We start from the raw sequence: 14,890 nt of genomic DNA on the forward strand, positions 1-14,890 counted from the left end.
GTCCGCTAAAGAAAAGTTGTGATTTGAATTTTGTGAGATCACGATAGCGTAGCACATGGATGGGCTAAAACGGATCACGACTTAAGTTTCCTTACCAAAACCTCTCGTTGGTCCCCACGAGTCAATCAAAAGAGAAAATCAAGAGGTAAACGAGTTAGTTCGTTAATCATAATAAGACACGTAACATCTGTTTTACTTGAAACATATTGTTCAAACTTCAGCTCACATAGAGACTTTTGGAGATGACCCGGATGGACAGGATTTTGCCCATTCAATTGATTTTTGTGCAACTTTGGTAATCTTTGTATGTGACAGTGATCTTTGAGGATGACACGGTCAACGAGCATTGGATGATGACTCGACCATTTTGGACTTGAAGTGTTTGGACTTTGAAAGGGCAAAGCATGACCTTAACGATCTTTTGGGTCTGATAAGAACGATTTTTTAGGAATGAAGTAGTTGTCGGCAATTTGCGACGGCTGGGCTATTTGTCTTAAAACTTTAGAGGTTCCAAGGACCGAGGGGTGCAGCTCTTAGCAATATTGAGTGTAAACAATGTGCTTTTGGAAATGACGTGGTTCATGTGGATTGGACGATGATCGAACGACATTTTAGAAGTTTTAGAAAACTTGACTTTTGATGTGGTGTTTCGAGATTTTACTTTGGGGTGCATTTTGACAACATTCTAAGATTTTGGGAACCAAACTATGGACTATTTGTGTTTGGAGCAAAACAGATGTCTTTATATGTGTAAATCAAAAATAGGCATGGCAAAGCAGAGTATATAGCACGTAGCATGTAAACAATATTATCATGTAATCAATATATCAACAAAAGTATACTATCATTTGAAGGATGCAGGTACCGCTAAGACGTTCCGTTTGCCTCAATATATATAACATTGATAAATATCGAATGGGGATACATAATAGGGGAACGGGGTATACAAAATATCAGTTCTGCGCAGGGGTACAACTCCTAAACTAAAAAGTAAAAACCCAAACCCAAGGGCAAATGGTTCATATAACGGCATGTACATCCTTCAATTTTTCACATAGTTGGATGCGGGCAGTCTTCCTGTCCGATTCAGGTAGGTCTGAGATACCCAAATCGATCTATGGTCCGTATGCCTATACCAGTAGGGATTTGGCTTCGCTCTACACTAGTTATTCTAGAGTGGTTTTCAAGCAAATGACACAGGCTACCCGAGCGGACAAGCTGGGGGTGGGCTCTCTAAGGACGTGGGTTGACCGCATGCCCACTCGACCTTATAGACCTCTAAAGAAATATAGCAAAGGTTTTTTTAGTGAAGGTATGACCGCAGCTCATCCCGTGTCGTTGCCCTTAGAAACAAAGTGTACAATAAAATGTCAGGAGTGGCGGAGTATGTATGCATGAATGACAGTTATATTTTGCAGAAATTTAAACACATAAATAATTTATATCACTTAAACAATTTATATCATACAAACACACAAATTATTGGAACCGTTATGGTTAGAACCTTAAATTATCCCCAGCAGAGTCGCCATCTGCAGCAGTTTTATTTTTTTCGATTCGTATTTACACTTGCCTCATTTAAAAAGGAAAGTATCCCGGGGAAGTAAGGTTGTCAATCGTACCGGGAAAAAGGAAAAAATATACTTCTACGTGGATGGTGCTCTAAATGGACTTTATTTTAGAGTCGCCACCTAATTTTTAGTAAATTAGGAAAACCAGTTCGAAAAAGGTTCATTCAAAATTGTTAAATTTTAAAAGAATCCTAATCTAACTAAAGTTCGGGTACGGATTCTGGTGATCCCCCAGGGAAGGTGTTAGGCACCCCGGTATTAAGGATCCATAAAATACGATTGACCTACAGGTTCTAATAGTATGCCTTTGTAGATATAAATTATTTGTGATAAAAAAACTGCTTTTGTTTATATTTCTGCAAATCAAGATGTGTCAGTTATGCAAAAATACTCACTTTTCAAGAAATGAAAATGGTAGAGTTTTGGGCATTTTGGGTTTCGGCCTAGAATAACTAGGTTAAAACCCGAAGGCGTTAACCTAAGTAGAACATTATGTAAGCCCACCTGAGTTTAGAAAAAGGTTTTTTAGTTTTAAATTTTATAAAAAAATCATTTTTTGGCATACTATTATTATCAATATTTTAACCATATTTTATATTTTTTAGATTTTTATACTTTTAGTCCAAGTTAATCCAAAAAATAGTTTAAGTCTAATTTTGTCTAAAATGTCCATATGCACGGTCCACAATCATTTTTGTCTCTAGTTCCGCAAAATTAATCAAGTCTATTATTTTGTCCCAAAAATCATTTTTATATGCTAATAATTGTAAAAATCAATTTTATATTTAGAAAACAGTTTTTTGGCAACTCTAATACGTGACAATTTTTAAGGGTTCCAATAAATCACATTTAATCAATTTTGACAAATAAATAGTAAAGAGATAAGGAGTTGGGCAGACCAAACCCAACAGAAAAATGCATAAGTAAATATTTTCGCTCTAAATTATACTTCAATGCCTTAGTCCTTCCATGATAGGGGTTGACTCGATCTAGAAATGTTAGTGGGCCTCGAAACACCCACCAACAAGTTTGGGAGGTCACAAAAGACAGGTGTACAAAATATTAGTAATAGGCCGAGGTCAATTATCTAATTTACAAAGCCAAAATGAATTACAATGCTTTTAAGCCAAGCCCATAATTATCATACTTATAAATAAAAGGACAATTTATGCAAAACACTCAATAGTTGCTATGAATTAGTAACAAACTCATAAGAACTAAGTTTTTTTTAAAATAAGTTTCATAACTAGAAAATGTTAAATTTGACCTTACATAATTTTTGCACAAAATTAAACATATAAGTTTTAGCCAAATAATGTCTGACCCCCCCCCCACCCCCCCCACCCCCAAAACAAAAAACAAAAAAAACATAACCCGTGTCTTGGCAGAATTAATGTAACTTAATAGATTTAAGGAATTATTTCATAATTAAAACAACTTATTACATTCCATTTAATAAGGACACCAATTGATAATCCCTATAAATAAGCAAAAAGACATATGCAGAGAGGATAACTTTCTTATATAGTTCATAAAAAAAAAAACTTCCTATATATATATATACACATAAGTATACAAACAATCTATGTTCAGAAAAAGAATGTACGCATCTTTTTAAAAATAAAAAATAAAAATATATTAGATGTATGTTAAATTAGTAACCGAAAATATATGACATATTTTTTATATCCCAAGTATTTATTACTGTAATTAAATTTAAGTGGTGAATAACTCACAAATATGTTATATATGAGCATATAATTCTTTTTTAAGCTTTTCATAATTATGACATATTTTCTGGTATAAATGTTTAATATCATAAACATACTAGGAATATACCATAAATTTTGTCAATAATTTGTGTATTAATTAACCATAATCATGTATATTCTCAAAGATCTTACTTATATTGTACTTAGACCATCAAAATAAAATAAAAACATGTTTTTTATGATGTTTTATCATCCAACCCCTAATTTAGTGGTATTAGCATTTGTGGAAAATAGGGAAGAGAAAGAGAAAATATTATTCTAGCATTTAATCCGAATTTAGTTTGAGGAAAAGAGTAAAATTCATCCCTTCATTTGGGACATTAATCATGTTTAATTATTGGCTAAATCTGTTATATAATATGTCTTTTTTGAAATATTTAAAAAGTTCTAATATTAATGCAAATAACTTTTATAAAATGAATTGCAACGTAAATTATTATATTTTTATATCAAAAGCTTTTTTTTTGGTTTTGTTTATATCAAAAGCTAGCAATATTGAATAAATCATACTAAATCTACAAACACCATGTCAAAATTCTAACTTAAGCTACTCTTTTTTTTTTTTTTTTTTTTTTTTTTTTTTCAATTTAACTAACCTAAAATCACTTAACATTGTCTAAATCAAACTTCTAATTTATTTTCATTTTTCAAATAGTAATAAATCCATAGGATACTCACTTAATTATGTAAATAAAGTTAGGCTAGCACATAATCCTTTTCAACTACACATGCATCATAAATAACATATAATTATAGGGAAAATACACAAATACCCCCCAACGTATACTCGGATTAATTATGACGCACCCAATCTTTTCGGGCGACCTATTACTCCCGTGACCTTATTTTTTCTGTATTTTTGTACCATTTTTCGGCTGACGTGGCACAAAAAAATTTGATGCCCAGTTGCACAGTGGAGAGTGTTGCACACTCTCCGTCACGTCAGTGCTACGTCACTGCCACGTCTTCTTCTTCATTTCAAGAAATCAATCAACCCATTTTCCTCCATTAACACACACACATTCAATTTCATCATCAATTATAAAAAGCTTCTTTTCAAGAAATCAACCAACCCATATTCTTCCTCCATTAACACACACACACATTCAACCCATTTTCTTCCTCCATTAACACGCACACATTCAACCCATTTTTTTCCTCCATTAACACACACACATTCAACCCATTTTCTTCCTCCATTAACACACACATTCAATTTCATCATCAATCATACATATCTTTTCAAGAAATCAACCAACCCATTTTTTCCCTCCATTAACACACACACATTCAACCCATTTTCTTCCTCCATTAACACATACACATTGAAGGGCAACCAATCCATTTGAAGGACAGTTCGTTCAATTTCTTCATTGTTTATTTTGAAGAAGTAAACAATATAAACAATGAAGGGCAGTTCGTGCAATACACATCGAAGGGCAACCAGTCCATTTGAAGGGCAGTTCATGCAATTTCTTCATTGTTTATTTTGAAGAAATAAACAATATAAACAATGAAGGGCAGTTCGTGCAATAAATATTTTTGAGCAACCAGTCCATTTGAAGGACAGTTCGTGTAATTTCTTCATTGTTTATTTTGAAGAAATAAAGCAAACCAATATTTGTGGCAGTTCGTGCAATTTCTTCATTGTTTATCGGTAACCAGGATTTACCGAGGGACGCCATCGGTACTAGGCTTGTGGGTAATTTGACCCTTGGTAAATAATACCGAGGGACACTCTCGGCAAATACCGATGGAGACCCTCACACATCCCTCGGTACTTCCCTTCCCTCACATTCATGCAAAATTAAATATACTGAGGGACGACCCTCGGTACTTATGAAATATATATAATATTGATATATTATTTACTAGGGACATACATCGGTATATTAATGTTAATTAAATTAAAATTTTAAATACACCGAGGGACAACCCTCGATAAATAAAATATTTAACAATTATATTTTTCATTTTTGAGGAATGTCCATCGGTAAGCTAAATGAAAAGTACTTTGATATTTGAAAATAATGAGGGACGTCCCTCGGCAACCTGAAAATCTGATATTTGCAATTACACTTGTTACCGAGGGACTCTATCGGTAAGTCCCTCATTATTTCTAGTATTATTTTGGCAAGCAATGCCTATTTTTTCTACAAAGACACCTTTATATTCTTATTCAATAGAAACTGAAACACAACCAATAATAGCCATCAAAACAATAATAAAAATACTCCGAAATAATTCATACATTAAAATTAAGCCAACAAACATCGTACGAATCTAACCAACTTCGACGTTATGCAAAAATATATCACAAGCATCCCACTAAACTTCAAACAAGCCAAAGTAACATAAGTTGGAACAAAAATAATAATTTTTTTTTTTTTGGTGAACTAAGTTGTTATATTCATATTCAAAAGCATCAAGCAGATGCAAACTTTACAAAGAAAAGGCTAAAAACTCCAGACACTACAAAAGAAAACTAGTAAGAGCTGGGAGTTTAAAACCATGAGCAAAAGACTCAAGGCTACTAAGCCACTGAGTGGGAGCCAATGAAATCTAAAAGGGGGATAATATCATTCACAGGGGATAGATTGCTCCAACTAAAAAGGTTAACTAAACACTTTGATTTTAGAGAACAATTAGGAGTTGAAGTCCCATCAAAGATCTGTTGTTCCTTCTCTCCATAAACACCAAAAAACACATGCAGGTATCATTTACCAGATCTTGTTGATGGTTTTGTTCACTTTCCATAAGCTCCAACTTTCAACTGCTCCTTTTAAGCTATATGGGATTGTCCAACTGATTCCAAAAATTGTTGTAAACATGTGCTAGAGATCTGCTGCAACAGGGCAATGCAAAAAAAATATGTCAACTGACTCTTGACTCTTTTTGGCACACATAGCATCTGTTCACCAAATGGACAAACAAAAATAAGAACTGACCTCTAATACTCCATTTCAGTCTCTCCATACTCTCTATTCTCCTGATCCTCATCATCTCCATGCTCCTGATCCTCCTCATCCTCTCCATCATCATGATCAGGGCTCGGGGGTGGAGAACGGGGCAACTTGATGAGGTTACACACTTGGGCCTTGAGTTCTTTGACGTCTGACTCAAGCACTATCCTACGTCGCTCCTCCTTCAATCTTTTATTCTGTTCCTGCTCATATTTCCTAGCAAGTTCCCGAAGCTCGTCTCGCATCTCCTCGAGCTGCTCATTTGACACAGTGGCAGAACTCCCTATACCTTGCAATCCACACTGGATGCGGTGAAAGTTCTTCTCGGAGCAAAGGCCATATGCTCTTCCCTTATTTACACCACCAACCACGTCTAACCAACAGGAGAGAGCTTGTTCCTCTGATGGCGTGATTGGATTGCCTTGATCATCAGTCGGCTGATTCCTAATGAGATCCTCCATTGCTTGATTATACCGATTCTACATTAAAAGTAAAATTTAGTATATAAACAAACGATATAAAATAAATTCTGAAAAGTGAAAAAAAAAATTAGCAGAGAAGGTTGAAGGTTTTTGCTGGTTTGGAATAAATACCACAAGTCATGATAGGCACAAGGTGTGCATAAATGCAGCATTTGTTGCTGCTGGTGTGCACCAGGAGGGGAACACACACAGGAAAAAAAAATAAGAGAAGGTTGAATGTGTTTGCTGGTTTGGAATAAATATGATCATGAAGCTGGTTAGATTGCACAGTATCAACACTGTTGTTTATAACCAGGGGGAATTCCAGTCTTTCAAAATTGAGTTGGCTCGATAATGCCAACTCATGATGATGTTTCACAGTTTGGACATGACCTGGTGTACTTTGAAAAATCCTGGGGCAATTCAGATGTACTGATCAAGTACACTAGGAGCTGCTATTTCTGGTGTACTTTGAAAAATCCTGGGGCAATCCTGGCTCAGACCTGGTGTGTTTAGTGATAGTACACCATCATGCTCAACTCTTTAAATCACTGATCCAAGCATGGGAAATGAGATGGTTCAAATATACACATGAAGGAACATGAAGCAGCACTATGGATAATTCTATGCAACAGTAGTGAAAAAGAGCAGGCACAATGTGATGGATGCAGTTGGGAGAGCACAAGGTATTGGGAGAAAGGAACAGAGGCAGCAAGAGAAGAAGGTATAACTAAAACACAACTAAAACACAACTAAATAGTTGGGAAGCTTTTATTAAACACAACTAAAAGTATAGTCCGGGTTTTTACTTTTACTTAACACAACTAAAAGTCGCCCCCCCTCCGGCGGACTTTTGGTTGACCAAATTGTCAAACCAAAAAAAACCAAACTAAGCACAGGAAAAAATAAATTGTTCGCTTAAGACTTTTCCTTGAAGGGGATATATATATATTTTTTTAACTTTTTAAGGGAAACTTTTAGTAATGCCTTAGCTAAAAGTGTGTCCCATAAAACATAACTAAAAGTATGCCACATAAGGCGTAAGTTTTCCTTAAGGTATAACTAAAAGTTTGCCTTATAAGGCAAAATTTAATAGGCAAACTTTTATGGGACCTTTTTAGGCATAACTTTGTGAAGGAATATATCATATATATTATGCCGGACCCGAACATACTTATGCCAAAACTTTTCGGACAAAGGCATAAGTATGGTGGGTCCGCATATATATTTGGTAATTCCTTCACAAAAAAGTATGCCGTTGGGGGCATAGCGAAATTTAACTATATTGCGAATTTTTTTTAAATTTTTGATATTTGCCTCTGCGTGTGGGTTCGAACCTGGAACCTATGGGTTTTAGCCGAAGGGCAAAATTTAAAGATTTCAAATATGAGGGGCAAAATTTAAAGACCACCCCAAACGAAGGGCAATTCTGCGAATTGCCCGTTTAATTCAAAAGCATGGCCCAAGAGTATAAAAACATAATATAAATTGTAATGTTTTCATAAAAAAATTAAAATACATACACATATATATACAAATTTAATTTTTAACATAATATATAAAGTCGGTTTGGTTCGGTTTTTTTCGGTTTTTTAAGACTTGAAACCAAAACCAAACCAAATATAGTCGGTTTTTAAATTTAAAAACCAAACCAAATCAAACCAAATAAATGTCGGTTTTTTTTTCCGGTTCGGTTTGGTTATCGGTTTGGTTCGGTTTTTCGGTTTTTCGTGTTCAGCCCTAGTGTCAAGAGATGTGCTGCAGGGCAGCAAGGCAATATATGCTGCAGTTATATGCAGATGTGGTGTCACAGATGCACTGCATCACAAAAACCAACAAAGGCTGCAAGGGCTATTTGCAGCAAGGTGTGCAATACTGCGGGAGTGGCTATTTACTACTTATAGAAAAAGCGATGGAATATACTACTTTTTGGAAGTATTTTACGGAAGAGTTACCACAACACATCTACAGGTTGTAGTTTGTCTATGAACAACACGTATTTCAGATTGATATACACAGATATACCAGTCACAAAAATTTATCCAAGATAATATCACCAAGAGATTATTTATATGAACTTAAGAAGGATTAACATGAAGAGAAAACCAAATAGAAGTTGAGTCTTACCAAGAACCATAAAAACAATATTACTAGTCAAATATATTCCAAATAAGTTTAGAGCTTACATAGGTATCCTCTCGCCCGTGGCTCAACCCAAACTTCTTTTCCATCTTCGATTTTCATATGGGTCTTCTTCCATAGCTCATGTCGAGTGGGTGGTCTACCAAGAGAAACTTTCTGCAAATGAAATAAACCAAGTTAACGTTGTTTATGTCATTATTTGTATTTGCTGCCATCTAAATGCTTAAACAATTACCAATTTCCTCCGAGCAGTCCCCATGGACACTGAACCACAAGTGTGCAATGAGCCACCCTTCTTAGACTTTCGAGCTGCCTTTGTCTGGGCGCTCTTCTTTTGAAACTCCGGCGTAGCCCAGTATTTATTAAGATCCTCCCAGTAATCTGTCCCAAGCCAGCCAGGCTTTTGACCCTTATTTCGAGCTTCAGAAAAAATATTTGACAATCGAGAACTCGCCTTCTTTGTAAAATTGCTTCTAATAACATTATCCTCGACAGGGTTCCATGTACACTTTTTCTGGAAAAAAAATGTAAAAGACATCAGAGGAATAGACGTCCCGAAGTGCCTACACCAAGAAGACATCTTCCAAGGAATTTGAAGTGCCAAAATCAATATCAGAATAACTTCTTGTCATTCTATATTTAAGGTATCTTGAAGAAGCTAACAACTATTCTTATTATGCCCTTCTTTGTCATCTGATCCATACAAGTCCCACTGGCCAGTGGTGTTGCCCAGTGGAGTACAAGTTCCAAAAAGAAAAGCACACTGATAATTTAAAGCCTCTATATCAAAAGGCCAATATTTATGATTTATTTGATAGGAAAATAAATTAACATGTAGTAATGGTCTACATAGCTAGTTAGCAGCACAAAAACAACCAACATATAAGAACTGTAGGCACTAACATATAAGATTTGTAGGCATATTTTTTCATTTAAGAGGACAGACATTAGACAATAGACATAAAAGTGAAAACAAATAGAAAGGAGGATTAATAAACTTCAAGAAAAGAAGATAACTAGGCCTAGAACAAGAAGTTAACCGTAAAATAGTAAAAAGAAGATAGCTAGAACAAAAAGATGGAAATAGTAATTAGTAAAAGAAGAAAGGTATTGAGACATGGAGAAAGAGATAACGAGAGAGTTCCCACTATAGTACTTTAAGATATTTTAGAATTAGAGGAGAAGACGCATTTAATCCATTTTGTGATCCAAAGTATACATACCATAAACTCATTAAGGATTGCTTGTTGCGTATGACATGGAACTTCACCCCACGTCGCGAAGGCACCGCTATAAACTTTACGGATTCTTTGTTGAGATTGCATTTGCGGTGGCCTAGAAGGATAAAACCTACAAGACAACAATTTTAAAACATTTAAAATTGTTAATTCAAGAATTAGAAAATAATAGAGGAATTAGAATGCAATAAAAGAATAAACATACCCTTCTCCATCAGCGATGATGTACACCCTCCGTAGATGATCTAACTTTCCAGGTGATGGAAAATCTGGGCCATCAACTGAAGACGGCGTCGAAGGTTGGCTAAGAGAGGGCTCAGAATTGCTCGATCCAATATTTATCCTAGAAAGGCGTGGACCGGCTGATCGAGTGGCCTCTGACGAAGGAGTCTCGGAGATGGACGTCGTTCCATGGCAGCGAGGTAAGCTGAATGCATGCCAGGTGGAGGTACATAAGAGGGAGGCATCGAGGAACATCCCGGGGGAGGCATATTGTAGAAAGGGGCAGTAGTTGAAATTCCGGAATAGCCCTGTGTTGGCATTGAGCTATAGACCGGGGGAGGCATAGAGCTATAGCCGGGGGGAGGCATCGAGCTATATCCCTGGGGAGGCATAGTACCATAAAAAGAATGTGAAAATGATGACGGCCCCTGTGAAGGAGGATGCAATGGTGGAATGGAAGAAAGAGATGGACTCAATGTAGACACGGTTGATTCCCCTTTACTCTTTGATGACGGGCCATGTGAAGGCGGATGCAATGGTGGAATTGTAGAATGAGATGGACTTGATGTAAACACGGTTGATTTCCCTCGACTTTTAGTAGTACTCTTCCCACCCTTACTCTTAGTGGTACTCTTCCCACGCGAACTATTAATCTGATGTCGCTCATTTTTATCACCTGATGCCATCTGCAAATTTCAAATTGAGATTGTTAGAACATAAATTAGCTAATTACTACATAATGAGATTGTTAAAGCTAAAATATTGAGGATTAAGTTTGTTTTTATTGGAGTGGACATTTCATCACCTTGAACAAAATTCCTAACAGACCTCACAGAAATAGCAACTATGGCAGATTGGCAACAATTGACACAATACTAAACCTAAGTGAGGAGCAAGCATGACTGATATAATGAGGTGACACAGTTTTAGTGATATACAGTTCCCCATAGTCTACAAATAAAATGCTTAATCACATAAAAGGCGGGGAACAACCGGAAAAGGGATTAAAGGAATCGTTCAATCAACAACAAAACAAAAAACACAAAGATTTTAGGAATTAGAAAACAAATGCCTAAGCAGAGAAACGAGGATGAATGGAATCTCAAAGAACAAAACCAGTTCATTATGAAAAAAAAAACCAATTCAATCATAGATTTCAAAAGAAAAATAAATAGAATTATGTTATATACAAAAGAATATGTGCTCCAAAAGGATTTTGTGGAAAGATCAGCATTCATCAGAAAAGGTGATAGGTGTTCATAGACACAGGATGCTGTAGAACACTAGAAGTATGAAGGCATTATCGAATTGGGCCCTCCAACGGACCGAATTGTCACAAACCACAAGAAGTGACGACCAGCTTCTTAACGTTGCATCAACGGACCAAAATCAATCAGAAAACATTGTCAAACGCTGTCTTAACTCTATTTCTTTTTGGCCCCAGTTTCATGTTGTTCAAATGTTTGATTGATTCGAGGATTTGGTTCCAAACTAATCAGGATCGCTAGCTGGCGAAAATAAAACAAAAGGGATTTCAAGAGATACTGCATCAATTAAAATAATAGTCAAAGTATGCAATTTGTATGGAAGTAAAAGCATATGATTTCATTCCACATGTTCACATGTGTAGTACTGGCTAATGGGTCCATTTTTAAATATTGTGGATCTAGGATGATAAGACTTTTGCGCATGTGGGCGGGCTGGGAAGCAGGAAGTGGAAATGTGTGTTCGTTTCTGGTGTCAGAGAGAGAGAGAGAGAGAGAGAGAGAGAGAGAGAGAGACCTGATCCGAGATGTATCCAGTTGTTGCTAGAAGTGGAAGTAGAAATGACCATGCGGCCAGGACAGAAGTTATGATGCCAGCAGTAGTGCCTTCAATTGTTTTCTGACTTTCGCTACCAAATAGAACTCACACATTAAGAGAATGAGAGAGAAAAGAACCAAACACCAAAGATTTCGACGACGAAAAAAGAGGATGAGGACATACCGCTGGTTTTGCTCTAGCGAAGTACACTATACTTATGGCCAAGCAATGATGCACGTAAACAAATTAAAATTAGAACTTCGAAAATTGGAACTAAAATGAACCGAAACGAAAGTTCGATCCATGCGCAAGAAAACCACCAGCATTCCAGTCTGGTATATAACGCCTCCTTTCCCCTCTCCCCGAGAAAAGAGCATGTTTAGCACACTCCCTTTCCCTCTCCCTAAGCAAAGAACATGTTTAGCTAGACCAAGTAAAATCCGTAACTTTTACACAAGTCTAGTCATTAGAGAAAGTTGAACTTCAATTGGTCTTAAAGAAGGCTAATCAAAGAAGTAAGCAATTTAGGTTGCAGGCCTATAGGAGTAACAACAGGAAATCCCTCTACCGTGAGACAAAGGAGTTTTATAATTTATCCAAGAAAAGGGAAGTTTGTGACCCCTCTCCAGAAAAATAAAGAGAAATACTTCAGTAAGTCATCATCAAGTATAAATTTTAGGAATTCACTCTACAACTAAACTTAAAGCTAAATTAAAGTATAAATTAAAGCTGCCTTTCCAGATTCTGTACCTTTAAGCTACTGCTACTGCTACTGGTGCCACTGGAAAAACATCCATTTTATCATAAGCACAAACAAAAACAAGAACCTGAACCCGAACCTGCAAACGAAAAACAAGCTTTCATCCATGTCCAAAGAACATTTAGGGTTGAGAGTTTAGGGCTCGGGACTAAGAAGAAGAATATTGAACAGGTAATTCTTCCTCCTCGCTTATTTCTTCCTCCTCGCTTATTTCATTTTCAACAGGTAATTCTTCCTCTTCACTTGTGTCGCTACTGTTTGCTGAATCTTCCTCATAAGAAGAGTACTCATCGTCAACAGATAGTTCTTCCTCTTCATTTGCCATGGAAGTTCCTTCCCCGAGATCAATTTCTTCATATATGTTGTCAGGATGCTCCAATTCATTTTCTAATTCTCTGTCCACTGTTTCTTGAACACTCGATATGTCATTTTGGTATGCAACATTCAAAGTATTCTCGACTTCCACACGACCCACAGGCTTTGTTTTAATAACAACCCACCAATCCGATTTATCCCTACGCAATGGATAAGGAGCATAATACACTTGCTTGACATTTTGTGCAATGACAAAAGGATCATAGCTTCCATACTGCCTTGTATGCTTAACTTCAACAATTTTGTAATGTGGATCTATCCTTGTACCGCTTTTTGGTGTTGGGTCAAACCACTTACAACGAAAAAGTATCAACTTTTTGTATGGCCAACCAGGATACTCTAGTTCTAAAATCTCTTGGAGCACACCATAATAATCAATATCTCCATCCTGATTGTTAGTGTCCCCTTTAACCCAGACTCCGCTATTATTGCTTTTATAATGCTTGGAGCTTTCTTCAGTACGGAATTTGTAACCATTGACATTGTATTTTTTCATTGTCTTGACATAAGGGTCTGGTCCCCAAGCTATATCTTTCAGAAATTGGTCAGCTATGCCATTATTTGGATCATGGACCTAGTGGTTTAAAAAAAAAAAAGTTAGCAAATATTTATAGTTTATAAAAAATAAATATAGTTGAATTTTATAACTTAACACTTACATAACATTTGAACCACTCGCTAAACTCGGAATAAACAGGAGCATAGCCATACCTACCTACGAACAAACTGTCCGACACATTTAACGCTTGTCAGTGACATATTAGTATGGATTATTTTGAAAAACTCAATAATATAATTTGAAACCTACTTATAATATGGTTGAACTTCCGGGCAATTCAACAATACATGTGTTGTGGCTGATTTTTTCTCCATATCAGTTAGGAGTCTTCTTTTAATAGTTTTAGAACCCCGACCTGGTCGATTGAATATGGATTTTGGCGGGGCCAAAGGATCATTCTCACCTTCATCGTTTCGAGTTGGCCTATTTCTCAAACACGGAACGTGTTTCTCAAAATAATAAGAACGAATGAGAGGTTTACGTAGCACGAGATAGGCCTCACATATAGATCCCTCAATCCTATTCTTCTGCTTCACAAACCGTTTACATTTGCCAATTTTCCTGTATAACTTCAAATTAGATAGGAACTACAAGAATTATTCAATATTGAAAAATTAAATAATAATTTATAATAGTTACCTCTCCCAAGGGTACATCCATCTATATTGAACTGGGCCTCCAAGTAGTGCCTCTTGTACAAGGTGGACCGGAAGATGTTCCATCACATCAAAGAAACCACATGGAAGAAATTTCTCCAGCTTACATGAGGTTACACGAATGTTCTGATTCATCAAAAGTAGAGTATCTTCCCTCAATGTGTTGGAACATAACTCTTTGAAAAACAAACTAATCTCTGTGATTGGTTTCCATATTCTTTCGGGTAAGCCACGAAATGCAATAGGAACTAAAGTTTCCATGAAAACATGGCAATCATGACTTTTCATACCCACCAACTTTCCTTCTAGCACATCTGCACGCTTACCCAAGTTGGACGCATACCCCTCGGGCATCCTCAAACTCTTTA

At 36.2% G+C, this 14,890-nt stretch overlaps 3 protein-coding genes across 3 annotated transcripts; all 3 read right to left on the minus strand.

The window, feature by feature from the left end:
- Window positions 1–5,576: 5,576 nt before the first annotated feature.
- LOC132050315 (uncharacterized) lies at window positions 5,577–14,302 on the minus strand. Its single transcript, XM_059441515.1, has 8 exons — window positions 14,116–14,302; window positions 13,967–14,033; window positions 13,012–13,881; window positions 10,767–11,055; window positions 9,145–9,423; window positions 8,954–9,065; window positions 6,292–6,785; window positions 5,577–6,188 (listed from the first exon to the last, which is right to left on the minus strand). The coding sequence occupies exons 1-3, from the start codon at window positions 14,178–14,180 to the stop codon at window positions 13,081–13,083; spliced, it is 933 nt and encodes a 310-aa protein (XP_059297498.1). The 5' UTR covers window positions 14,181–14,302; the 3' UTR covers window positions 5,577–6,188; window positions 6,292–6,785; window positions 8,954–9,065; window positions 9,145–9,423; window positions 10,767–11,055; window positions 13,012–13,080.
- Window positions 10,486–11,317, minus strand: LOC132048935 (pollen-specific leucine-rich repeat extensin-like protein 3). The gene is made up of 2 exons (XM_059439614.1): window positions 11,198–11,317; window positions 10,486–11,055 (listed from the first exon to the last, which is right to left on the minus strand). Exons 1-2 carry the CDS (start codon window positions 11,315–11,317, stop codon window positions 10,486–10,488), a joined length of 690 nt encoding a protein of 229 aa, XP_059295597.1.
- LOC132048936 (uncharacterized) lies at window positions 14,272–14,876 on the minus strand. The gene is made up of 3 exons (XM_059439615.1): window positions 14,506–14,876; window positions 14,355–14,427; window positions 14,272–14,289 (listed from the first exon to the last, which is right to left on the minus strand). The coding sequence occupies exons 1-3, from the start codon at window positions 14,874–14,876 to the stop codon at window positions 14,272–14,274; spliced, it is 462 nt and encodes a 153-aa protein (XP_059295598.1).
- Window positions 14,877–14,890: the final 14 nt, after the last annotated feature.

This window comes from Lycium ferocissimum, chromosome 3 (genome assembly GCF_029784015.1).
Source record: "Lycium ferocissimum isolate CSIRO_LF1 chromosome 3, AGI_CSIRO_Lferr_CH_V1, whole genome shotgun sequence".
Taxonomy (NCBI): Eukaryota; Viridiplantae; Streptophyta; class Magnoliopsida; order Solanales; family Solanaceae; genus Lycium; species Lycium ferocissimum.